The sequence below is a fragment of the Ictidomys tridecemlineatus genome, chromosome 3 (genome assembly GCF_052094955.1).
Source record: "Ictidomys tridecemlineatus isolate mIctTri1 chromosome 3, mIctTri1.hap1, whole genome shotgun sequence".
Taxonomy (NCBI): domain Eukaryota; kingdom Metazoa; phylum Chordata; class Mammalia; order Rodentia; family Sciuridae; genus Ictidomys; species Ictidomys tridecemlineatus.
The window spans coordinates 142,607,983-142,634,306 of NC_135479.1; the positions used below are offsets into that span (position 1 = coordinate 142,607,983).

A 26,324-nucleotide genomic window follows, 5' to 3' on the forward strand; every position below is an offset into this window, starting at 1 on the left:
CCCTACCTATGCATAATTATGGATACATCCCCTCTTTTTTTTTTTTTGAATTGGGGATTGAAACCAGGGACTCTTTACTACTCAGCAATATTCCCAGTACTTTTTATTTTAAGACAGAGTCTCACTAAGTTGCTAACCGTCTTGCTAAATTGCTAAGGCTGGCCTCAAAGTTGCAATCCTCCAGTCTCAGCCTCCCCAATCACTGGGATTACAAGTTGCACCACTGACCTAGGTTAAACAGCATCCTAAAATCAAGGAATATGGTAAATACCTGTCTTGTAGAAACAGGTGATCAGTATCTTAAAGGGCTTCTAGAAAAAGCAGATCAGAGGGGCAGGTGTTGCAAAGTGGAGTACAATAAGTTTGATCTTCAGAACCCTATCATTGTAAAACATGCGAAAACTACTGGGAGAAAAGTGTAAGGAGGGGTGTCTTCTGTTTTGACAGCATTCCTTCACACGAAATGCCCTCTCAAACTTGTCTAAATCCTTCTATCTTTCGACGCCTATCCCAAATGACAGTTCCTTCAGGAAGTGGTTTCTGGTTATATAAAAAGATGTATATGGGAGCAATTTCCAAATCATTAAGCGATGGAACCAATAAGTGAAAGATGGATGTTAACATTAAAGCTGTCTTCGCTCTTCTCCCGGCCTCAGTTAGTTTAATCTGAAAAGAAGCAGTGGCTTAGCCTATTCCTTCCTTTTATAATTTCTGCCCCTGCCTTCTTCAGATTTCTGCTAAAGCTGCTTTAAAGAGCAAATCTTCTCAGAGCTGCAGGAGGCGGATCCTTGGCGCTGGCAGTTCAGTAGGGCGGGGCTGGGGAAGCAGGAGGAGAGGCGGGGGCTAGGAGGGAAACGCGGAGCGATGTCACGTGACTTCCTTCCCAAGGAGCCTCAGCGGCCAGCCTCCCAGCAACGGTGCGTCCCGCCTAACGACGCCCGCGCATCCCGGTTGGCCGTCGGGGGCGGTTGTGGCAAGGAGGTGCCCACGGTCAAGCTGATCATTGGTTGTAGCTGTTGTCGCTCAGACACGTTGCCCGAGCGCCCGCTGGCGGTGCTGCCGGAAGCCCCGCCCATTAGCCGCCGGGTTCGTGGCTGGCTGGCCGTGGCTGTCACTCCCGGGCCATTTCCCCGAGGCCAGCGCTCTGCTGGGGGCGGGAGGAAGAGGGGCCGGACTGGGGCCTGACGAGCGGTCGCTGTCTTCACGGATGCTATGACCAGCGGGCGAGGCGCCCTCCGCAGCTCCGCGCAGTGTTAGTCGCGGCCGTGAGTCCACTGAAGCCGTCTGGGTCTCCAGTGCGGCCGCTCCTGCGGGCCCCTCGGCTCTCCTAGCGCTGCCCGCAAGGCGAGGCGGAGGTAGGATGAAGATGACGGTGGATTTCGAGGAGTGTCTGAAGGACTCGCCCCGCTTCAGGTAACCGGCAAGGCGCCTGGCCGGCGTCCCCCCAGAGCCGCCTCCCCCGGCGGTGGGGGCGTGAAAGCTGGCCCCGCGGAACCGGAGGAGGGCCCCGCAGTCCCTGCCTTCCGACGGGGCGAGCGGCGCTTGTCTCGCTTCCCACCCGGCGAGGGCACTGTCGCTTTCCACCGGCCTTTCCCGAGGGTCGAGGCGTGGCTGAGAAGGGGCCGGAGCCTTCTCACCGTCTTTTCCTTGCCCTCTGCCTGGGGCGGAGCGCCCCGGAGACCCGGTGTACCCTCTCCCGCCTAGAGGAAACGGGGTGCAGCCGCGTTCCCGAAGTCTCGTCCCCTTTGCGGGCGCGCGCTCTCGCCCCCTTCCTCTTCTTGCTGCTCTTCCTTTCCCCTTCCTTCCGCTCCTTCTTGGTTTCCACCCCCTCCCCACCCCTTCTTTGAGTGAGCTTTCAGGGCATCCTCTTGCAGTTCACTTAGTTCCTCTTTGCGCTTTTCCGCTCCCCTTAGCCGGGGGAGGAAGGAGTAGGGGGCGAGCTGGGACGTCTGCGTCTGCTGCTGCTTGTCTCCTGCCAGAGGAGCGCTCAGGGAGGCGCTGGCAGTTGATTTGTTCGGGAGTCGGGGCTGGGGGTGCTTTGACCAACCGCATTCCATGGACCCTAGTTCGTGACTGTCTTTGCTTTTCTTTCCACATAAGCTCTTTGAAGGGGGCTACGCTGTGGGGAGGTACTGGGCTGAAGGGCGAGGACTAGGAGGAGCAGTGCATTTCTGTTTTGAGAACGGAAGTAGGAGGGCCCTGAAGATTGCATTTATGTTACTCTTCTAGCCGCCTCGGGCCCTAAAGGGCCCTGAATCCCAGTCGGATGCTCTCAGTGGATCTGTCACATAAATCGACCTGGTGGCATTCCTATTCACCATGGATTACCCTACCTTCTGTGTGAGAGGCAGTAGTTCTGAGTAAGACCAGAATACATGCTCATTCCTAGGGAACTGTTGAATTGTTCTGGAGATTGGAAATTTTTGTAGTTCTATTTTACAGTGCATTTGCAGGGCTGGCCTTCTACTTCAACAAAATAAGGCCTTAAAACTTCCTTTAGATAGTGACATTTTTTGAAAGCTTCCTCTGAATGTCTGTGTGTATGTGCCTGCCGATCTCCCTGCCAATCCTTGATGGTAAATTCTTGCATCCTCTGCCCGAGAACTAACTGTTCTCATCCTTATCACTGTTAATTTGATTTCCCATTCTCCTTTCAGTGAAAAGCAAGGAAAAAAGTCATCTAAAATGAAGGAACACCTACTTCTTAGAGAAAATTTTAGAACACTTTGACTTTTGATCTTTTCTGGGTTTTAATTTTATTTGGAGCTTAAGGCTATAGCTTGCAAAAGAAACTTGGTTTGATTACTATTGTTGCTATTAGATATTGAAACTTTTATGTTATGGGTGAATTGAAGGACTCATCCACAAATGGATTGTCTAGAACAGCCTTGCAGGTTAATTTCCAGGGATGGGCTACAAATGCATTAATTTTTAAAGAGTACCTTAGAAAGTTCTGCTTTTTGTGACATTTCTATTAATATGACTCAGCTGTTTATTTTAAATGAAGTAATCACAGCATTTTTCTGTTTAGAAAATGCAGCTTTGTGCTGCCTTTATTTCACATTTGAAATTTGATATTTTTAAATAAACAATTTGAGAAGTGATTTGGAGATATTTCTAGCCATTTGGCATTTGTTCACAAACCTTGTAATGCCTTTGTTTTTAAAATAAAAGAATCATTGAATACAAAATAAGGGAAACATTAAGTTTTGTGGTGCAGTATAGTGAACTTTTGCTAAACTTGGATGTAGTATATATTTTAATAGAGTTAGAGATTTTCAGAAGTTTTTTTTCTGGTATTCTAGTTATTTGTCAGCTGCAAATAGGGAAAAAATATCAATATTCCAAGAACTCAAGCATTTTGTATACTTTGTTGAGGCTAGATTAGATTTGTAGTAGCAGGAAGAATGCCAAGAAATAGAAGTCTCATTATTCACATTCCTAATATTTGTAGTTTTTTTATTATCTGTTACTATGTAGATTTGTGTAGTAGTTGAATAATATGTTTCATAAGTCTATATGTGTAGGAATAGTACTCATTTTTATGAGTATTGGAAATCATATCAAAATAGAAAATTTGTGAGGGCTGGGCTTTTTTATTTAAAATTAAAAAACGATTAGCAAGGATGGTGGAATGTGATGGACATCATTATACAAAGTACATGTATGAAGACTTGAATTGGGTGTCAACATACTTTATATACAAACAGATACAAAATTGTGGTATATATGTGTATTAAAGAATTGTAATACAAAAAAAAAAAAAGAATAGGGTTACCTTAGATTAGGTAGAGGGAAGTGAAAGGAGGGGAAGGCAGGGGATGGGGGAAAAGAAAGATAGTAGAATGAAACAGACATTATTACTTTATGTATATATGTGATTGTATGACCAATGTGATTCTACAATATGTATAATCAGAAAAATGAGAAATTATATCCCATCTATGTATGATATATCAAAGTATATAAGTGTATTCTACTCTCATATATAACTAATTAAAATAAATAAAACATTTTAAAAAATTAAAAAACTTTTTTGTGGCACTGGGGATTGAACCAGGAGTATTCTACCCCTTACCTACCTCCCTGTATGCACCCCTCATCCCTGCCTTGCTTTTCAAAATTTATTTTGAGATAGGTTCTCACCAAGTTGCCCAGGGGGCTTCAAACTCGCTGTCCTCTTGCCTCAGCTGCTCAGTAGCTGGGTTTACAGGGTGTGCCATCACTCCCAGCTGGCTTTGTTTTATTGATAGCAAGGCAGCTGCACTTGTAGTGTCTTGATCTATTGTGTCATTTTTATATTAATTTTTTTTTTGTACTGGAGATTGAACCCAGGGATGCTTCACCACTAAACAAAATCCCCAGTGCTTTTTTTATTTTTTATTTTGAGACAAGGTCTCACTAATTTTTTTAGGGTCTTGCTAAATTGCTGAGGCTGAACTCTAACTTGTGATCCTCCTGCCCCAGCCTCCAGAGTTACTGGGATCACAGGTGTGCGCCACCATACCCAACCATCTTTACACTAATTCTTAATTTTATTTTCTTTCACAAATGAATCATACAGCATTTAAATCTGGCGTGTGCACATAACTGCCTTGAGTGCTGCAGGATGAATGCAAAAGGCAAATCTTGCTGAAGAAAAATTTTTACTACTGTTTTAAAACATTCATTTTCTTGTTAAATGGATGAGAACATGGGAGGGGGACTGGTTGAAATAGGGAGAGAAGGTTATTGTGGTTGCAACATTGTCTTTAGTAATTTGAATAAACCCAGTGGTTACTTGTACATTCCAATGTACAAGTTTTTTTTTTTTTTTTTGTTTTTAGATTCTAGGGCCTATTTCATTGTATAATTTTCAATACCTTTTTAGTTTTTAAAACACCAGTCTAATATTAGCTTAAAGGTCAGAATCTTGTTCATTTAAAAATCTGCAAGAATGTAAATGTGTCTAAGTGTACTTTTTTTTTAAGTGGAAATTTTACATTTGACCAAAACATTCAACATTTAAAGTTTGAATTTCGGTGCTATGTTATTTAAAAATTCATAAACTTGCAATAAAGTTTCTTTCCTTTATTTAAACATATTCTAGCTTACTCAGGAAATGAATATTTTGTTTTAAATTAAAGGTTGAATTAAAATTTTCTGAATCATGAAAAATTTTTGTGTTGATCAATGTTCAAATATAAAAATGTTGGCCTTAGTAACTTTCAAACATGTAATATCTGTCTACTATATTGACTTTTTAAAAATATATTTTTAGTTGTCAATGGACCTTTATTTATTTAAATGTATTGCTGAGAATTGAACCCAGTCCCTCACACATGATATGCAAACACTCTACCACTGAGCCACAACTCCAGCCTTTATATTGATTTTTATCCTTTATCAGTGTCTATTTTATATCATACTGGAGGTTTTTCATTTGTAGATTCTATTTCAGATATATTTGTTCAATAACTTAGGAATAAAAATTTCTTAAAAAGATGGATTCAAGTGTAGGTTTTTATTGGGTGAAAGACATTGGGTAGAATGTCACAATCTATACTTTGATTATATTTTGCGGTTAAACTGGTGCCAATCCTGGCTGATTTGCCAGTTTACATTCCAGTTTTATAACAGATAAACTCTTCATACACTGAAAACATTCTTAAATGGCAATTTATACATCAGAAATATAGTGGTCCAAGCAATAAGAGGAAGAGAGTTTTCATCTTTGAAGTGGTGGAATGGAATTATAATTTTAGTATTAAAATATGGGAATTCTGATATCTCTTATTGAAGCTTCTAACATCATTTGTAATATCACTTCAGTTGATATAAAGGAACACAGGTTTTATAATGTGCCAGACCTCAGACTAGGTGCTTTTATGATTACTCTCTTATTCAACTTTTGAAATATCCAATGGAATAAGAATTATTTTCCTTATTTAAAAAAAATATTTGTAAGAAATCCCAAACTGGATATTTTGAAAGGTTAATTAATTTTCTTAATGGTAGGGTTTCAAAATGATGGACCTGGAAGTGAATCCACTCATTTTTAGAGGCTCCCTTATCTGTGGTTTTACTTTCAAGGTTTCAGTTATCTGCTCTCAGTCTCGGTCTGAAAATAATTAAATGGAAAAATATAGAAATAATTCACAAGTTCTAAAATATTTGCCTTTCTGAGTAGTATTTTGAAATCTCCTGTTGTCCTGCTCCTTGTTATACTTGCAATTTGGATATGCCTTTAGGTAAAAGGTGAAAACTCTTGATTTACCAGGAGAAAGAAAAGAAATCATATGCTGCTGAGCATAGTGGCACCTGGTAATCCCAGTGACTCAGGAGGCTGAAGCAGAAGGACTGTAAATTTGAGGCAATTTATTGTGACCCTGTCTGAAAAATTTTTAAAAATTTTAAAAATGGAAGGGGCTGTAGTTTAGTAGTAGAAGACGCCTAGGTTCAACCTCCAATATTACAAAGAAGAAAAATGGAAAAAAAAAAACATTGTATGCTGAGGTTGCTAAGATCTGTGGTAAGAATGAATCTTCTGTCTCTGAAATTAATGAAGATAAAAAGAAATTCATCCTAGTTTTCCTGCCATTTCTCACTGTGAAAGTTATGGACATGTAGTAAGTAGTAAGTGCTTATTTAAGATAAAAAAGGCATTAAATTTGTGTGTGGAAGACATGAACTGAAAATATGTTCTGATTGATGGCAGGGTGTTGTGCAGAAAGTGTTTAGCTTATGTGAAGACTTCAGCAAAGGATTTCCTAAAAGGTGTTACACCAAACCAGTTGGGATGTGGTTTGATGATTATACAGATTGAGGTTTATATTTGGATTGAAAAATATAAAACTTATTGGAGAGGCTGCATCTACTGATGAAGAAGCTGCTCCCATATTTTCAGTAGAGCTGAAGAAGCTGGATGAGGATACCATGCAAAGCAAGTTTACAGTGAGGAAACTTGGTTCTTCTGGAAGAAAATACCCAATAGAACCTGTACTCATAAATGTGCAAAGTAGACACCAGAGGATAAATTGTGGAGACAGCAACTTCTGAGTACAATGTTCTTCCAAAAGTTTTTGGCAAACAACAACAATAACAATAACAACAAAACTCTTCAGCTATTGAGGATCCCCAACTGTTGGTGTCTTCTCCTGACATTCTAATACTGACATCATCTTGCATCAATCCAGGATTACTTGAAACAGATAAAGAGTAACCCAACACTATCTGTGTCATAAATCTTACTCCATCTTAGTACATAGGCATTGTAATCACCTCATGTCATTATAAGAAGTGTGACACTATGAGAGACCAATATTCATATAAATTTTATCATTACTTTTGTTATAATCATCCTACATCTTATTAGTTATTGTTACTGATCTCTTGTACCTCACTTTTAAACTTTATCATGGTTATATACATACAGGAATATGTGTAGTATATATATATATAGGGCTTGGCACTATCCACAGTTTAGGTACCCATTATGGGCCTTGGAATGTGTCCCTTGCACATAAGGGGGGATGACTGTATTGGTTGGAAGCATATTAGAACTAAGGAAGGATGTAAGAGTTCAGCATGTAGTTGTAAATGTAAAATTATCCATGTTGTAGATGATGAAACAAAGTAGACTGCCAAACTTCCCTTAATTTTGTAAAAGGAAAGCAGCAAAGGACCCAGGAGCAATGGCTCATTCGTATATCCCCATTCACTTGGGAGGCTGAGGTAGGAGGATTGCTTGAGCCCAGCAGTTCTGGGCTTTAGTGGACTCTGCTTATTTCATGTATGCACTAAATGTTAATAGTGGGATATGCCAGTGAATAGCCATTGCCCTCCAGTCTGGCAATATAGTAAGACTATATATAACAACAACATTTGAAACCGAAGAGCTGAGAGAGAGAGAGAAAAGGAAAGAGAGGAACATATGCAAATTTCTGTTTGGAGTATTTAAGAAGGTGGAAGGAACAACAAAAGCCTGAGGACCCAGCATAGTAAAAGTTTAAGTCTGAAATGATGTCAGAGTGAAGGATAAGTCATGAAGACAACTACTGTGATGATATCTCTCTATCTGAATACATACACACACACACACACACACACACACACGAATGTATTTGAAATTACATGAACTCTTGTTTCTATTTGAATTGTATCTATAAGAATGAAGATTAGATGAGAAGCAATGTGAGTTAAAAATTGAGAAATATTTGGGTGATTATATTACTGTTTTTACATCAGAGAAAGAAAATTTCGTAAAAGGAGATTGACTTGATTATAGTCTTACAACAGTGTATATTTGAAATAATATAAGATTCTTCACTGGAATATGGTCACTTTTTCCTCTTAAATCTTCTGTGTATTTTTTTGTGATGCCATAGACCTACTTGATTTTATTTATTTTTTGCACTACTGGGTATTGAACCCAAGGCTCTGTGCATGCTAGGCATGCACTTTACCACTGAGTTACCTTCCCAGCTCCTACTTGAATGTATTTATGCATTTATTTAATTATTGGTACTAGAGATTGAATCCCAGGATGCTTTACCATTGAGGTACATCCCCAGAATAAAAGCCCTTTTTATCTTTTATTTTGAGACAGGATTTTATTAAGTTGCTGAGGCTGGCGTTGAACTTGTGCTTCTCCTGCTTCAGCTTCCCTAGTAGCTGGGATTACAGGTGTGTGCCATACCCAGCTTTACTTGAATTTAAATACAAAATTTTTCATTGATTAAAAAAAAAAAAAAAAAAAGCAAAAAGCAAAAAATGTGGCCTGGTGCTGAGGTATAAAACATGGCAGAACAGTTTAATTGAAGGAAGGGAACGGAGTATGGGCAGAAGGAGGGTTAATATCAGAATTTAACTTTATGCATTTTAGAGTCATTTTGAATAAAATGTGAGCAGATGTGAGTAGAGTATGTATACTTTTGACTCTTGGAAAATCAAAGTTGATGAAACTATAATGTATGTGTTTATTTTTAAGTAAACAAAACATTTTCTGTCCTTTTTCTTTTTGCTTTTGTTGGTATGTTGCTTTAGTTTGATTTCAGTTTTGCTCCTTGAGAAACTTCATAGGAAGTTAAAAATTTATTCATTTTGTTTTTATTGATTGTAGTACTGGGGATTGGATCCAGTGCCTTCTGTATGTTAGGTAAATATTCTACCACTTCAGCCCTTGTAAAAAATATTTATTTTGAGATAGGACCTCAATAAATTGCTATAAGCCTGGCCTTGAATTTTGGATCTTGCTTCTGCTTCTGGAGTGGCCAATAGCTGGGATTACAGGACTGTGGCACTGCTGGTTTCCTTTGGATTTTTAACTCAAAAGAATTTAAGGTAGCTGGGTGTGGTGGTTTTCACCTGTAATTTCAGTAATTCAGCAGGCTGAGGCAGAAGGATTGAAAGTTTGAGGCCAGCCCCTGCAACTAAGCCAGATTGTCAAAATAAAAAATAAAAAGAGCTAAGGATGTAGCTGGGTGGTAGAGCACCCCTGGATTCCCTCCCCAGTGCCAACAAACAAAACAAAAACAAAGTTAGACTTTATAAAGTTTAAGGAAGGAGAATGAGTTTTAGAGGTTATTTTCAGGTGGTAGTTTTTATGAATAAAACAAAGAATAAAATAAAGATATTTTCTAGCATTTATCATTTAATTTAAAGCCTTTTATATTTCTTTCAAGGCTTGTTTAACCATCTCAATATTTGCTGGATAATCCTTTTGATTTTCCTCGATGTTTGAAGGCTATTTTCAGAATGGTATAGAACACTAGGTGATTGTTGTTGGTGGTTTTTTTTTTAGCACAGTGTCATTTCTTTGTCTTTTTGTTGTTGTTATTATTCCCATCTTTATCATTTATGTTAAATCTGTTAATTCTTTTCACAGTTTTTTTAGTTTAATTTTTTGAAATCATAAACTAAATATATATGTATGTATGTATATGTATATATATTTTTTCTTTTAAGCAGTCCAAATAATACAGGAGGGTATAAAATGTAAACTAAATTATCTTCCCATCCCACTTACCCACTCTCAATGCTCACTCCTATTCTAAACTGTAACCATTTTCACTATATCTGATCTTAGTTAATCTGGTAAATATCACTATAGTTTTACTTTTTAATGGTTTATTAAATCTATTAATAGATCTTTTTTCTCTCTATGTGTATACACACATATGTACATAGTGTTAATTTTTTAAATAGTTGACACAGTAATTGTACTTATTTATATGTATGTAATGTAAAGTGATCAGATTAGCATATTTGGCATATCTAACATCTCAGACATTTATCATTTCTTTGGGTTAGAAATATTCAACTTTGTTCTCCACTGGCCATTTTGAAACATTCATTTAATTGTTGTTGATCATAGTTGTTACACTGCTGTGCTATAGAATATTGGCATAATCAGTCTCTTTGATTGAACCCATGTATCTGTTAACCATCTTTCCTCCCTGTTGATAAATTCCTGATAATTTTGTATTTAATCGTCTACTTAGAAAATCTAAGCCAGATGTGGTGGGGCACACATGTGATTCTAGTACCCTGGGAGGCTGAAGCAGGAGGATCACAAGTTTGAGGCTAGCCTGGGCCATTTAGAAAGACTCTTTCTCAAATGAGAAGTGCTGGGGTTGTAGCTCAGTGGTATAGTGTCCCCCAGTACTACACTCAATTAAAAAAAAAATCTAAATTGGACTCTTGAATCAGAAGGAGATATTTAAAAATAAAATGTAACCTGATCCATCCATACTGTAAGAGTCTTAAGTGATTTTAAAAAGTGTTTCTAAGTTGCTTCTCAAAGTCCCCAATTAATTGCTTTTGGAAGGTAACTTTTGAAGCACACATTGATTTGGAGCTCTTTTCTTAATCAGTATTTTTCCTTCTTTCTTTCCTTCCTTCCTTCCTTCCTTCTGGGGATTGAACCCAGGACTTTGCAAATGCCAGACAAGTGCCCTACCACTGAGCTATATCCCCAGCCCACTGTCTACTTTAAATTATTCTTGTTATCTATTGCCATAAGCCTGGCCTTTAAATTATTCTGGTTATCTAAATTGCCATAAGCCTGGCCTTGGATTTTGGATCTTGCTTCTGCTTCTGGAATGTAACAAACTAACTCAACATTTAGTGACTTAAACTATTTTATTTTGCATATGATTTGTGGGTTAGAAGTGTAGAAAGGCCTGAGTGGATGCAGATCCTTATAGTACCGCAGGGGATGTGGTGGTAGAGCCTTTTTTTGGGTGTGTTTATAGTACTGGGAATTTAAATCAGAGGTGCTTAATCACCGAGCCACATCTCCACCTTTTTAAATTTTTGCGACAGGGTTTTGCTAAGTGGCTTTGAAGGTTTTTTTTTTTCTTAGTTGTTGATAGATCTTTATTTTTATTTTTATTTTATTTTATTTTTTTTAAAAGAGAGAGTGAGAGAGGAGAGAGAGAGAGAGAGAGAGAGAGAGAGAATTTTTTTTTTTAATATTTATTTTTTAGTTCTCGGCGGACACAACATCTTTGGTATGTGGTGCTGAGGATCGAACCCGGGCTGCACGCATGCCAGGCAAGTGCACTACCGCTTGAGCCACATCCCCAGCCCCGATAGATCTTTATTATTTATTTATTTATACGTGGTGCTGAGAATCGAACCCAGTGCCTCATACATGCCAGGCAAGTGCACTACCGCTAAGCCACAGTCCCAGCCCGTGGTTTGGAACTTATGATCCTCCTGCCTCAGCCTCTGGAGTTGCTGGGATTACAACCATGTACCATTGCATCTGGTGGTAGAGCTTGTTTTGAAGGTCATATTAATACCAATTTTTTGGGTGGAATTTAAAAATACATATATTTTAATTTGGCATATATCTTGGAATATCTTCTAATGAATAATATGATAAGTGTGTGCAGTTATGTGAACAAGGATATCGGAGCAATGTTTATCAGCACATAGGAAAAGGGCAAAATTATGTGAAATGTTGGCAAGGTAGAATATTTAACTATTAAAATATGATGATAGCTAATATGTATAAAGTGCTTTATACTAGGGCCATTTTAAGTACTTCATATACTTATTTCTAATGACAACTATATGAGGTATATACTATTATTGTTCCCATTTACAAATGTGGGAACTAAGGCATAGTGAAGATACACAGCTATTAAGTGGTAGAAGGATTTGAACTCGGTCAATTGCACTCTGCATCTACTAGAATCTAAGCCACAAGTTGGCAAACTATGGCCTGCATGTTTCATGGGTGTGCAATCTGTGTAGTTGCCCAGGGATGCTGTGCTTTGAAATTTTGAATAATTTTTAAACATGTGGTCCCACATTTTTTTCTTTTTTTTCCCTCTCTCTTCACTGGTCCTTGCAAGTTCATATTATAATTTCTACCTGTGAGCTCAGGTTTTACTTTTTTTAAAAAATATTTTTTAGTTGTTGATGGACCTTTATTTTATTTATTTGTATGTGGTGCTGAGAATAGAACCCAGTGCCTTACACAGGCTAGGCAAGCATACTTCCACTGAGCTACAGCCTCAGCTCAGGTTATATATTTTTAAAGTTAAAAAATAATAATTTTATGGCACATGAAATTATGTAAAATTTCAGTATCCTGTTATAAACTTGCATTGGAACACAGCTATAACTTGCATTGGAACAAATATGTATTGTCTATGGCATTTTTAAAATTTTTTTGCTACAACTGCAGTGTTGAGTACAGTTAGGGTTTCCATATCTCTGGGTTCCACATCTGCATATTCAATCAACTACAGATTGAAAATATTTGGAAAAAATGTGTACTGCGCATGCATAGGCTTTTATTGTCTGTACATGCTAAACAATATGGTATAACAACTATTTCATAAAATTTATAGTGTATTAGGTATTATAAGTAATCTAGAGATTATTTAAAGTATACAGGAGGATGTACCTAGGCTATATGCAATTACTGTGTCATTTTATGTTAGGAATTTGAGTACTTGCAGATTTTTTTTTTTTTTTTGTCCACTGAGGGTCCTTTGGGGGATGGGCTGATACCAAGGGATGACTGTATTTATTATTTGATCCTCTAAAGAAAGTTTGCCAACCCCTCTCTAAACCATTGCATTTTTCTGCCTTTCATAAAAGAGCAAGAGTGTGGATTTCAGTTTATGCAGATGATGTCTACGATATAAGTGAAAGAAAACAGATTAAAGAGTACAGTTAGAATGTATAATATGACATCGCCTATGTCAAAAGATATTTATTACACAGTGTAGAGGGAGGAAGGAATGGGGAAAGGTTGATCAGTAGTACTAAGCTACAGTTGGGAGTAAGAAGTTCTGGTGTGTGACTACATATAACAGTTACATACTGTATATTTCAGAATGCTAGAATAAAATATTTTGAATGTTTTTAAAAATAATAAATTTTTGAGAAGATGGATATGCTTCACTTGATTTATAAAGTATATTTTTTTCTTATGGTGCTAGAGGTTAAACCTTGGGCCTCACATGTGCTAGGCTGTTTAGCCTGCTTTAAACACTACATAGTGTATGCACGTATTAAAACATTACATGGTATGCTATATGTACAATGATTATATATTTATGTACCAGTTAAAAAATTTAAAAATCTGTGAGGACTACTAGTACATTTTATTTTTTATTTTGAACATTTATTTATTTATTTTGTGGTGCTGGGAATCAAACCTAGGGATTTGCTTTGTTTTTGAAGTATTGCTTACAATAATTAGTGCTATCAGCAAAAATCCAGACATTACTGGGAAAAGAAAGCAATGCATTTTTCCACTTTTCCCCCACAACTTTTTATTTTAAAAATATTTAGACTTACAGAAGAGTTGAAACAATTGTGCAGTGAACACCTACAAACTCAATTTGGACTTACCAGTTAATATTTTTTTAGCACATTAGCTGTATCTATATTTTTGTGTCCCTTTCTATTTTGCATACACATTTACATACATATATACACACAACACATACTTTTTTCCTTGAATCATTTGAAGTTTTGGTATGCATCTCCTAAAAGTAAGAAAATACTTCTGTACTCCATTTATAATGCTAGTAATAATTATACCTTCAAATTTTCTCAATTATGCCAATAATATCTTTTATAACTAGATTTTTTTCTTTGCCTCTTTAATTCAGTATTCAGTCAAGATATATGCAGTGGTTGCTTTTTTTTTCTTTTAGTCAACTGTGCCTTCTTTATTCATTTAATCTGTTTTTCATTGGGTTGATTTACTCATTAAGAAAATTTTGGATTATCACGGAGCCTGGAGAGATCTCGGTTGTGTCTGGGATCTTGATTTGGGTAAAGGTCAAATCATACAAGATATTGTATGTCATGTTAAAGATTTTGGTGGGTCATACATAATGGGAAACTAGCGGTGACATTTTCAAATTTGCACATTGTCATTTCAGGCAAAATGTTTTAGTGTATTACAGTACGGAACAGAACGATAGTTTTGAACAAAACTAATAAGTATATTCTGAAACAATATGGGGAAGTTTATCATATTGGATATATTAAGAAATTAATTTATATGTGATATTGTAAAGAGGTTTGTTTAAAAATCCTATTTGTTAAAGATCAATCAAATAATACAATGGGATTTATTAGCATTAACATATGCAAATCAGTAGTGATACACTACATTAATAGTAATACTACATGGATAGAATCAAGGATAAGAATCACTTGATCATCTCAATAGATGCAGAAAAATTCTTCAACAAAATTCTGTACCTCTTTATGATAAAAGCCCTGAAAAAACTAGAGAAAGAAGGATCTTACCTTAGCATTATAAAGCCTATATATGACAAACCCAAAGCCAACAATATAGTAAATGGGGAAAACCAAAGCATTTTCTTTAAAATTAGGAACAAGAAAGGGATATCCATTCTTACCACTTCTATTCAGTATAATACTTGAAATTTTAGCCAGAGCAATTAGGCAAGAGAAAGATATTAAAGGGATATATATATAGGAAAGGAAGAAGTCAAATTAGTCCTATTTGCAGATGATATAATGAAGTTAGAATACCCTAACAGCTCCACCAGAGCACTTTTAGATGTGATAAACAATTTAGCAAAATAGCAAGATAGGAAATCAACATACAAAAATCAGTAGCTTTTCTATATATCAATAATGAACCCACTGGGAAGAATCAGGAAAAAAAATGCCATTCACAATAACTTCAACAAACAACAATGATAACCTAGGAATATGGACTGGTGGTGTGGCTTGCTTGCCTTGAATGTGTAAGTCCCTGGGTTCCATCCCCAGCACTGCTAAAAAAACAAACAAGCAAAACAAAACAAAATAAATCCCCAAATCAACCAGCCAAACAACCCCTAGAATAAGCCTAACCAAGAAGGTGAAAAACCTCTACAATAAAAATCAAGAGACACTGAAAAAAAATTGGAAGAAGACATTAGAAGACAGGAAGACCTCCCAATATTTACGGATAGGCTTAATTAATATTGTTAAAATGTCTGTACTACCAAAAGTATTCTACAGATAGATTCAGGGCAAGCTCCCATCAAAATACCAATGAAATTCTTCACAGAACTAGGAAAAACAATTCTAAAATTCATATGGGAGAACAAAAGACCCAGAATAACCAAAGCAATCCTGAGTAAAGAGAGCAATGCTGGAGGTATCACAATACCCTATTTCAAAGTATATTACAGAGCCATCAACAAAAACAGTATGGCACTGACATAAAAACAGGTAGACCAATGGAAAAAAGTAGAAACCACATTAATAAACCCACACAGCTATAGGCATTTGATTCTGAACAAGGCATCAAAAAACATGTTGGAGAAAAGACAGCCTCTTTAACAGATGGTTCTAGGAAAACTGGTTATGCACATGTAGGACAAAAATCTAGATCCTAGGTCTCTCTTTCTCACCCTATACAAATGTCAATTCAAAGTGGATTGAAGACCTAAATAGGAGACCTGATACTTTGAAACTGCAAGAAGAAAACCTGGGGGAGACACTTCAAGATATAGGCCTAGGCAACAGGATTGCTGTAACTTGGGAGAGAAGAGCAAAACTTGATAAAAGGGGGTGGTGTCAAAGTAAAAAGCTGTGAATAGCCAAGGAAACAACAGAGTGAAGAGACAGTGTACAGAATGGGAGAAAATCTTTGCTAGCCACTCTTACAACAGGATTACTATCCAGAATGTATAAAAAAGTTAAAAACAACAGCAACAAAATGAGTAGGCCAATGAATTGAATAGATACTGCTCAAAAGCAGCAGCACAAATGGCAAATAATTATGTGAAAAAATGTTCAACATCTGTAGCCATCAGGAAAACACAAATCATTGAGAATTCTGTCTCATCCTTGTGAGAATGGCAGTCATCAAGAATACAAATATCAATAAATGCTGGCAAGGATGTAGGGGGAAAAAGAGCCCTTATGCACTGTTGGTAGGAATGCAGAAATTAGTACAGCTAATATGGAAATCAGTATGGAGGTTTTTCCTAAAACTAAAAATAGAGCTACCATGTAAACCATCTATACCACTCCTCAGCATAAAGAATTAAAGTCAACATACCTTAGAGATACCTGCATGCCCATGTTTATCATAGCAGCACAATTTGTAATAGCCAAGTTAGGGTGCCCTTCAACAGATGAATGGATAAAGGAAATGTGATATATCTACACAATAGAGTATTCTTTAGCTATGAAAAAGAAGACAATTATGTCATTTGCAGGAAAATAGATGGAACTGGAGAATATTCATTAAGTGAAATAAGACTCGAGAATCACACGTGGAAACTAAAAGGATAAAAGATGTCTTGAATAGAAGAGAGACTATTAATATAGGAGAAGGTGAGGGTAAGGAAAATTAATAGCGAATGAAATTGATCAAATTATGTTGTGTTGAATGCATGTATGAATATGCACCCTCAATAACATGGGTGCAAAAATTATAAAATTTTTAGCAAATTACATCTAATAATATGTAAAAAGAATAATAACATGTCTGCCTGGCATTGTGATGCATGCCTATAATACCAATCACTCCAGAAGCTTCAGCAGGAGGATCACAAGTACAAGAGCAGCCTTGGCAACTTAGTGAGACCCTGTCTCAAAAAATGAAAAGGACTGGGGATGTAGATCAGTGGTAAAGTACATTCAATCCCCTGTGATATATAATTAACATGTACTAATTAAAAAAAGAAAAAGAAGTACATCAGCTATAAAAGTAATAAGACTTTATGAAGCTAGTATTTTGGTTTTGATAATTGTGAGAACTAGGGTGAGAACAAGGTGATGGGTACGTGGAAGTGCAATACACCTATTTCTGTGTCTTTTGTAAGAGGTTAAAAATGATGTGACTACTGGAATCTGTCTTATTGACACACACAAAAAATGAACCAGAAGGTTAAATCGTATGTGAAAGTTGTCTGGTAGTCAAAACATCTGTTACTTTATAGAGGAGTTCTTTATATAATAGTGTCAAGATGAATATACTGAAAGAACTTATTTCTAAATACTTGGTTAGACAAAGAATTCTTAGCAAAAATTTTTATGTTTCTCAATCTCTCGAGGAGAACACAGTATTTTAAGGTATTAAGAAATAACCTTTCTTTTGTAGTATTTATTTAAAAACTGCAAATTTTTAAAGTAGGGTAGAAAACTAGAAAAATTCTGTACAAATTAGAGAACTGTTTAATTCAAGCCACTGTTCACAGTTAGTTGCAGAACACTGTTGTAGAGATTTCTTGCTTATCAATCAGCTATTGTGTAAGTAGAGTGTAGTCTTCCCCATGACTGCCGTACTGTTGCTTTACTGGGGCTGCAGAGTTAGAAACAATGGCCATCTCTTTTGATTCAAATCCAACAGCTGTGTTCTGGTTACAGGTGCTCCAATTGGTCATTGAAGTAAAAGATGATATCAAAGTGGAGTTTGATCCTAATAAAAAATGACTCATGACTTGACCTTAAAACCTTTGCTTTCTATTAAGATGTTTTAGTTTTGTTTCTGTTTATTTTAATGTACAATAGATCATTTGAGATGTCATCTATGCAAATAGACAATTCTTAATCAGAGATGTGCATCAGAATCATACAGGAAGCTTTGTCAGAATACCTTTGTGCGGACTCTGCCCTTGACCTACTGAATCAGAACTTTTGGTGACAAATAGGACTCAGACATTGATATTTTCAAAAAGCTTTCTAGATCATTCTGATGTAGACCAATAAGGATAACTATTCTAAAGTTCTCAAAATTCTTCATTAACATATTAAACAAACAATAATAAGACAGCACAATAATTTTCAGTCATTTTCCTCTCTTTTTACAGGCAAGGTATAGTTTCCCACAGGGTATTTATAATTATTTTGTCATTGTAGAGCAAGTAAATCTTTCAAATTTGCAATGGTTAATCAATAAACATTTCTAGCAGGTAAGAAATGTTATTACTTTTATAACTGGGTCGTATTCTTTAAATGTCAGACATTGTGAATTTTACCTTGTTGGGTAGTAGATAAATCAGCAGGACTAAAATAATACATTGATATTTTGAACATTGTCTTGGGATGCAGTTCAGTCACTTGGAAATGGTTTGATCCTTTAGATCGTGAAATAGATATTTAATAGCAGTATAGATTCTATAGATATTAATGGAATAATAAAATAAAATGAAGAATTTTTATGCCTTTAAATTTGACAGCTTTGATTGATGAAATAGATATCAACAATAGTACTATATTTATTTAAAAATTGTATTTGTAGTTAAAAAACTACCAAGAAAGAAAACTCCAGTCCTAGGTGTGACTTCATGGGTGAATTCTATCAAATATTTTAGGAAGTAATAATATCAGTTTTACACAAATGCTTCCAGAAAATAGATAAGTGGGGACTACTCCCCAACTCATTCTTTAAGGACAATATTACCTTGATCCAAACCAAAGGCATTTCAAGAAAGGAAAAACACCAACCAATATCCCTCAATAACATGGGTGCAAAAATTCTAAAATTTTTAGCAAATTACATCTAGTAATATATAAAAAGAATAATAACATGTCTGCCTGGCATTGTGATGCATGCCTATAATACCAATCACTCCAGAAGCTTCAGCAGGAGTATCACAAGTATAAGACCAGCCTTGGCAACTAAGGGAGACCCTGTCTCAAAAAATGAAAAGGACTGGGGATGTAGATCAGTGGTGAAGTACATTCAATCCCCAGTACCAGGAGTTGGGGGTGTGTGGGGGTGTCAAGGGGGATTTAGTGCAGGAATACAAGATTGGTTTAGATTCAAAAACCAGTCAGTGTAATTAGCCTCATTAACAACAAAACAAACAAAAAGACAACCCATGTGATCATCTCAGTGTACTCAGGAATATGCCAGTAGTAAATCTAGTATCTATTCCTGATCAGAGTTCTAGCAGAAGTTCCTAGCAAATTAGAAATACGAGGGAAATTCCTTAACCTGATAAAGCGTATCTCTAACAATCCTACTCTATTAAATGGTGAGAAATTCATTATACTTCATGGTGAGAAACTAAACGCTTTACTTCTAAGATGAGAAACAAGACAAATATATGCCTTCACTGCTATATTCAACATTGTAATAAAGATGCTAGCTGGGGCTGGGGCCTTGGCTCAGCGGTAGAGCGCTTGCCTCGCATGTGCAAGACCCTGGGTTCCATCCTTAGCACCACATAAAAATAAATAAATGAAATAAAGGTATTGTGTCCAACTACAGCTAAAAAATATTTTTTTAAAAGATGTTAGCTGTAATAGTAGGCAATGATAAATAGTTTTCTCAGATTAGAAATGAAATAATTTATGAAATAACTTATAAACTAAATTACACAATTTATGTAGAAATTTTGTGATAGAATCTTCAAACTCTCCTAAAAGTATTACATGAGTTCTGCAATATTGTAGAATATGAGATAAATATACTAAAATCACTGCATTTTTATATACCTCTATTGAATAATCAAACTTTGAAATTTAAAAATGCCCTTAACAATAATATTGCACACACAAAGCATAAAAAGATATACAGGATCTACAAACTGAAAAATACAAAACAATTCTGAGAGAAATTAAGATCCAATCTTAATTAAACCTAAGACAACTTTCAAGGAACTCACAACTTTTGTGTAGGAAACACCTTGGCCTGCTGTCAGTTGATAGTTGCAGTTATTTTGCAATAAAAGTCTCCTCTGCTGCCATGGACCTTTTAGTCTGATGCAATATTTCATTTTCATGTGTGGAAGACATCATCAGTCTACAGAGTCCCTAAACTCTAAAAGAGAGAGATCAAGTTTTCAGAGTGTTCTCCTGAAAGCCACCTTATTAGTAGAAGTGGGGAAGAAGAACCTGTTGATCAGTAATAGACAATTGTTCTAAAAAAAAAAATCTCTTGTCCTTACTTTCTATCTCTGATCTCTCCAAATGTTCCCTATCCCACCCTTACTGAAAATTGGTTGGAGGTGGGTGATGTGCTAAGTATCATGAAACTTTTGTTTTTATTTATTTATTTTTTTTGCAGAAGATTTTTGTTTCTAATAAAGTCCAGATATCTCCTACAGGCAAATTTTTTTTTTCTTTTTCTCTCTTTTTTTCTCAGTACTGGGAATTGAACCCAGGAACTCATGTATGTTAGACAAGCACTCTTTTAACCATAAGCTACAATCCCAGGCCTCCCCATACCTCTTGTTTAAAAAATCACCTCCTTTGCAGGCTTTGTACTTTTAGTCTGGTATCTTATTTTGGAGTATGGAAGTGGTTGGCAGATATTTCCTTGGAGCCTCAGCTAAGACTCAGAGATTTAGTTGAGTGCCATTTATATGCTATTAATAGGACTTTTCTAAACTTTGATTTAACTTAAAAATTTGCACTTTGCTTGGGATCAATGAAATTGTGGGCTTTGCTTTTCATTTTGTCTTTTTTTTTCCCCATGGTATTGAATATATATTCTTACCCATGGTATGGAATCGTACCTATTTTTTGGTTTCACAACAGGTGGTTCTGTTATGTTGTTTTATTAATAATTGCCCTTTCTGACTCCTTTTATTAAACCTAAATCTCCTTGTTAAACAGTCATATCTTCATTCTATCCCTCACTGTTTCTGTCCTTTCTAAACTTCTGCAGAAATTATTTCTTAGCAATACTTCTTTGTCTTAATGTTTTATTCTTTTGTATTGATCTAATTCTTTCCAGGTGCTCTAATGAAATTGATAGTTTCTGTTTTTAAAATGGAGGAGTTAAAATTGGCTGCTATTTCTAGATGTTTTCTAGCTCAGAGATTTTAGTCTTCTTAAAACTCTTTTAAGAGAAGTAGGGTAGATAATATTATTTGGAGTTTTTTAGATAATAAATAAGTCAGATATAAAGTAGATGGGCCAGTATAATAGTAAATTAGAGGATTAGAAGGTATATCAATTCTATCCTATTGTCTGCATGCTAGAAATTCGAAGCTTAATTTTCTAAAAAGGAATGTCACACCCTTCCAATAGTTGATTGATTATTGCTGTAAGTCACGCAGTAATGAGGATTATGTTTATTTTCTCATTTATTAGATGTTTTGTATTTTTTACTGTATATCATGAAATGGGGAGTTATCCGAATAATACATATTCACCATAAACCACTGTAACACCAACAAGATTACATGAACCCCAGGTTAATAGTTTAATTTTATGTATATATTTTTTTCTGTTTCTTTTTGATTGTATGGGTTGCAAAAGTATAACTTGAATAATGAAGAAGGGCTGGGGATGCATCTCAGTGGTAGAGCTCTTGCCTAGCATGTGTAAGTCCTGGGGATCCATCCCTAGTACTGAAAAAAAAAATTATTGAGATAAGGGCTAATCTGTCTTCATGAAAGTACACCTATGCATAAATGTGACATTGGCAGAAGTGAAATGTGTAAGATACACAACCATGTTATCAGAGAGAAACAGAAGAACAGTAGGAAGCAGTGCTGCCTCTTTGCACTTCCTGTACTAGTATTAGCCAGCCTTTAACAGTCCCAATCACAGAAACATAAGTGTGGTAAGATTTTATTAGCATAATTTATAGGTCCTTTTTTTGATTATAGTGTCTCTTAAAGTGTCTGCAAATGACTAAAGGAAAGAAAAGCAATATAGTTGCCCCCTTTGCCTCCAAAAAACCAAAAATAACACAGAAATCATTCCTAGTTCACTACTGAATAAATTTTTATGATTTTCCTATTATAATTTATTCCACATTTAGTGAGATTCCTCTTTAATTAACAAGGATGCATTTTTGTGACATGACAGCTTTCTGCTTTTCTTGGGAAAAATGTAAGTCCGTGAGACAAATTTAGTGTTTCAAAGTTAGGGAGTTAGTCCCTTTTTTAGATAGGCAGTTACATCTCATGGACTTTGGTAGAGTATGGTTCCTTTACCTACAGCATGCTTGATTATCTCAGGAAGATGGCTGTGTAGTTCATTCTGTTGTTTATTTGGAATTGTCTTTGGTTTTACCCTGGGAAACTTACGTTAGTTCAGTATAGTTAGAGATGGGCATATTTTCTGACCCTATGCCTGTGTGCCCTTTTCAGCTTATAATATCTAGTTCTAATTAAGTATAAGGCAGATATAATGAAAATTAATGAAAATTTAATATGTTTATACATTGAAGTTAGTAACTTTCCTATATACTGGTAAACATTAAAAATTATGGTGGGGGAATCCCATTTAAATAGATAACAAAATATATCAAATAAATAAATGAAATCACACCCACTTAAATACATAATTCCATAATTTTTAGTACATTCACAGGGTTGTGCACCCTTCATGATCTAATTCTAGAACATTTTCATCACTCTAGAAAAGACACTCCATCCACAACAGTCTCTTCTGATTCCCCCTGACCCTGCTCACAGCCCTAGGCAACCATTAATCTACTTTCCATCTTAGTAGACTTCTCTTTTCTGGAAATTTCATTTAGTTGTAAGACATTTTTAAAAGCTATCTAAGGCTGGGACTGTGACTCACTGGGAGAGCACTTGCCTAGAACGTGTAAGGCACTAGTTTCTTCAACATCTAAAAAATTTTTTTAAAAAGCTCTCTAAATATACAGAATTTAAAACTTCTTTCACATATTCCAAGTATTTCCCCATCTTTCATTTGTCAAATCTATTTCCAGGCTTTGTCTCTGGCTTTTTCTAAGGGAAGACTATCCTGATCTCAAGTTAACATACATCTTCATGGTTTTTAGTTTGTTTTTGTTTGTGTGTTTGTTTGTTTGCACCAGGGACTGAACTCAGGGGTGCTTTACCATGAAGCCACATCCCCAACCATTGATATTTTTTGAGATAGAGTCTCACTACGTTGCTTAGGGCCTCACTAAGTAGCTGAGGCTGGCCTTGAACTTGTGATCCTCCTACCTCAGCCTCCCACGTTGCTGGAATTACCGGCATGTGCCATCACGCCCAGCTTCAAGTATATTTTCCAGTAGTACTTACACAGCTTCAATTTTAACACTCAAATCATTACTCCATCTAAAATTGATTCTAGAAAAATGGATGTATTCCCCTCTAAAAAGCTAGTTGTCTCCTATTATCAAGTAATTATCTTTTCCCTTTGATTTGAAATAGTATTTTCATCATTCCTAAATTTATGTAGATCTTGGTCTGTCTCTGGATTTTTTAAAAACTCTGCTCCTTTCATCTATCTTTTTCAGGATCCACATCTGTACTTGAATAATACATTTTAAAATCTGGTAGTGGATATTGTCTTCATTGCTATTATTTTTCAAATATTTCTTAGAACACATGTGTTCTTTCATATATACTAGAACACTGATGTTGTATTTATTATGAATTAATCTATGAAGAATTTACACTTTTGCAATGTTGAGTATTCATGTAATGGGTATGACTTCTTAGTCTTATTTTCCCTTTTGTCACCAAATTAAGTTTTATAGTTATTTTATAATTTATAAAATTCCACATATTTTAATTTCATTTTCAGTAACACCTCATTTTTTTTAATTGCAAAACTATCATAGTAGAAAATGGATTAATATCATAAATAGGCATTTAAAAAAAAGAAATGTGGATGGCTGGTAAACTAACAAAATTTCACCTTTTGGATTAATTAATTGAGAATTAAGTCAACATTGAGAAGCCATTATTTTAAGTTTTTCAATTGACAAAAGATTAAAAAGTTTAATATCTAGAATATAAAAGAAATGAGTTAGCAATTTCACATGGAGAAATTTATCCCAGGCTTTTCTTACTCAGTAGTCTATTACAAATATCTCCCAGTTATCATAGAGTGTCTCTATATTTTCCATAGCCCTATGTATAACATTCAGAGGTTGGCACTCTATAATATAAACACCTTTATAGGAATTAATGTTCTTTTCTGAATGACAGCTTCTTTTTTTGCAGTGCTGGGGATCAAATCCAGTGCCTTTGTGCTTGCTAAGTAAGTGTTTACCACTAGCTATACCACTGGCAGTGATAAGCTGATAAGGGTTTGATTGCCAGCACTGCCCAAAACAACAACAACAACAAACCAAACTAATAATAGTTAAATTTTTTAAACAATTTTGAAAATGAATTTTAAGGTAAACTGAGTAACTATATAAAGCAGGTTAAAAGCAAAGTTCTAGAAATTGCAGTTGTTTTGCTTTTTAAAGGAAATGCAGCCTATAAATCCTTTGAGCTAGATTTTAAAGCTTTAATAGGGAACCTGCCCTTATGGAGTTTATTATCCAATAAGGATTATGGAAAAGCAAATGCACACTTACAGTGTGTTAAGTGGCTTGATTGAAGTAAAACCTGGGGACTGTGGAACAGATAAGAAAGACCTCTCTATCTTGCATAGGCAAAAAAGCATTCCCATGATTAGGAATATTTAAGTTGATAGGTGAAGGACAAAATGGGAGTTAGTTACTAAGGTGAAAGGAGTTTAAGAGAAGGGCTTCTGGCAGAACTGCAGATTCCAAGGCCTAATTATAAGAAAGTGTGTAGAATGGGGAGGGTGGAGGCATTGACAAGCGCATGATCAGAGGCCTTTGAGTCACATTAAAGACTTGAACCTGAAGACAGTGGAGAACCATCAAGAAAGGTTATGTAGTGGGACAAGGTGGTGCATGCCTGTAATCCTAGTGGCTTGGGAAGCTGAGAGGAGGATTGTGAATTCAAAGTCAGCCTCAGAAATTTAACGAGGTCCTAAGCAACTCAGTGAGACCCTATCTCTAAATAAAATACAAAAAAGGGCTGGCAATGTGGCTCAGTAGTTAAGTGTTCCTGGGTTCAATCCCTGGTACCAAAAATAAATAAGTAAGTAAATAAATAAAAAGGTTAAGTAGTAGGTGACAGTTTATTGATCATATTTATTCTTGTTGAAAACATTCATTACAGTGTATTGTGTAATTAGTTTTATTGGGGCAGAGGTGCTTTAGAAGGTGATTATTGCAATTCAGGTGAAAGGAGGTGACGGTTGGCTCTTGGTAGGTAGTGGAAGTAGCAGGGATAACATTAAAGTGTGTAGGAGATAGAATGGTAAGACAGAACATCATGGATAATGGTACATGAGGAAGGAGTACAGGATAGTGTCCAGATTTATGTGTGTGAATGGAGTTGCTGCTCATTGAGAGAGAAAAGCAATTTTGTTGGAGAAGATGCCCAGTTTTTAGTTCTTTCAGGTGGAGATGTTCATTAGGCAGTCTATAGCTCTGAGAAGAGATCTGGACTATGAATAAAGATTTGAGATTTTGATATTTATTTTCTTGAAGGTAACTTGGTTTTACAGGTGAGAATAATTTCCATTCATATTTTAAGGTAGATGCTAAACATAGGATGAAAGAACTGTTGTTTTATTGGACATGTTTTTACTTTCAGTGTTACAACTGTGAGACTGAACAAATGTTCTTTTGCTTTATTTATTTTCATGGCATTTAGAAATCTTTGAAGGAAAGTACTTTATTGTATAAATCCATTCTCCTGTGGATAGATATTTAGATTGTTTCCTCTTTTTCTCTATGAAGAATGAACACCACTGTCATGGAGTTACTGTCATGTTTCCTATGCATGTCTGCACATCTGTAAAAGTCAGTGAGTGGAACTGTGAGGTGAAGGACATGCATCTTTGATTTTACCAAATATTGTCAAATTACTTAATAAACGTTTTATCAAGGTATACTCCTACTAGCTATATAAGAGACTGTATATGTTTTGTGTCCTCTTGTATATTTGGTGTAGCCATGCTTTAACTATTGCTAATATGATGGGTGTGAAATGGTATTTTGTGATTTTAAATTAATTTGTGTATTAACTCATAATAAGGTTCAGCATCTTTTCACTTACCTGTCCATTGATGTTCCTTTT

General features: G+C 35.8%; 1 protein-coding gene across 12 annotated transcripts in view; it reads left to right on the forward strand.

Moving 5' to 3' along the window:
• The first annotated feature begins 1,069 nt into the window (after positions 1-1,069).
• Positions 1,070-26,324, forward strand: part of Acap2 (ArfGAP with coiled-coil, ankyrin repeat and PH domains 2) — a 123,033-nt gene continuing 97,778 nt past the window's right edge. For 8 of the 12 annotated variants that reach the window (XR_013436843.1, XM_078044005.1, XM_078044010.1 and 5 more), the window contains exon 1: positions 1,070-1,413. Coding sequence is in view for 10 of the 12 variants with exons in the window: in XM_078044005.1 (XP_077900131.1) it covers positions 1,361-1,413 (53 nt within the window). In the remaining 2 variants the exon portion in view is untranslated. The remainder of the gene's footprint in view (positions 1,414-26,324) is intronic. The other 4 variants (XM_078044008.1, XM_078044011.1, XM_078044009.1 and 1 more) reach the window with 2 other exon arrangements.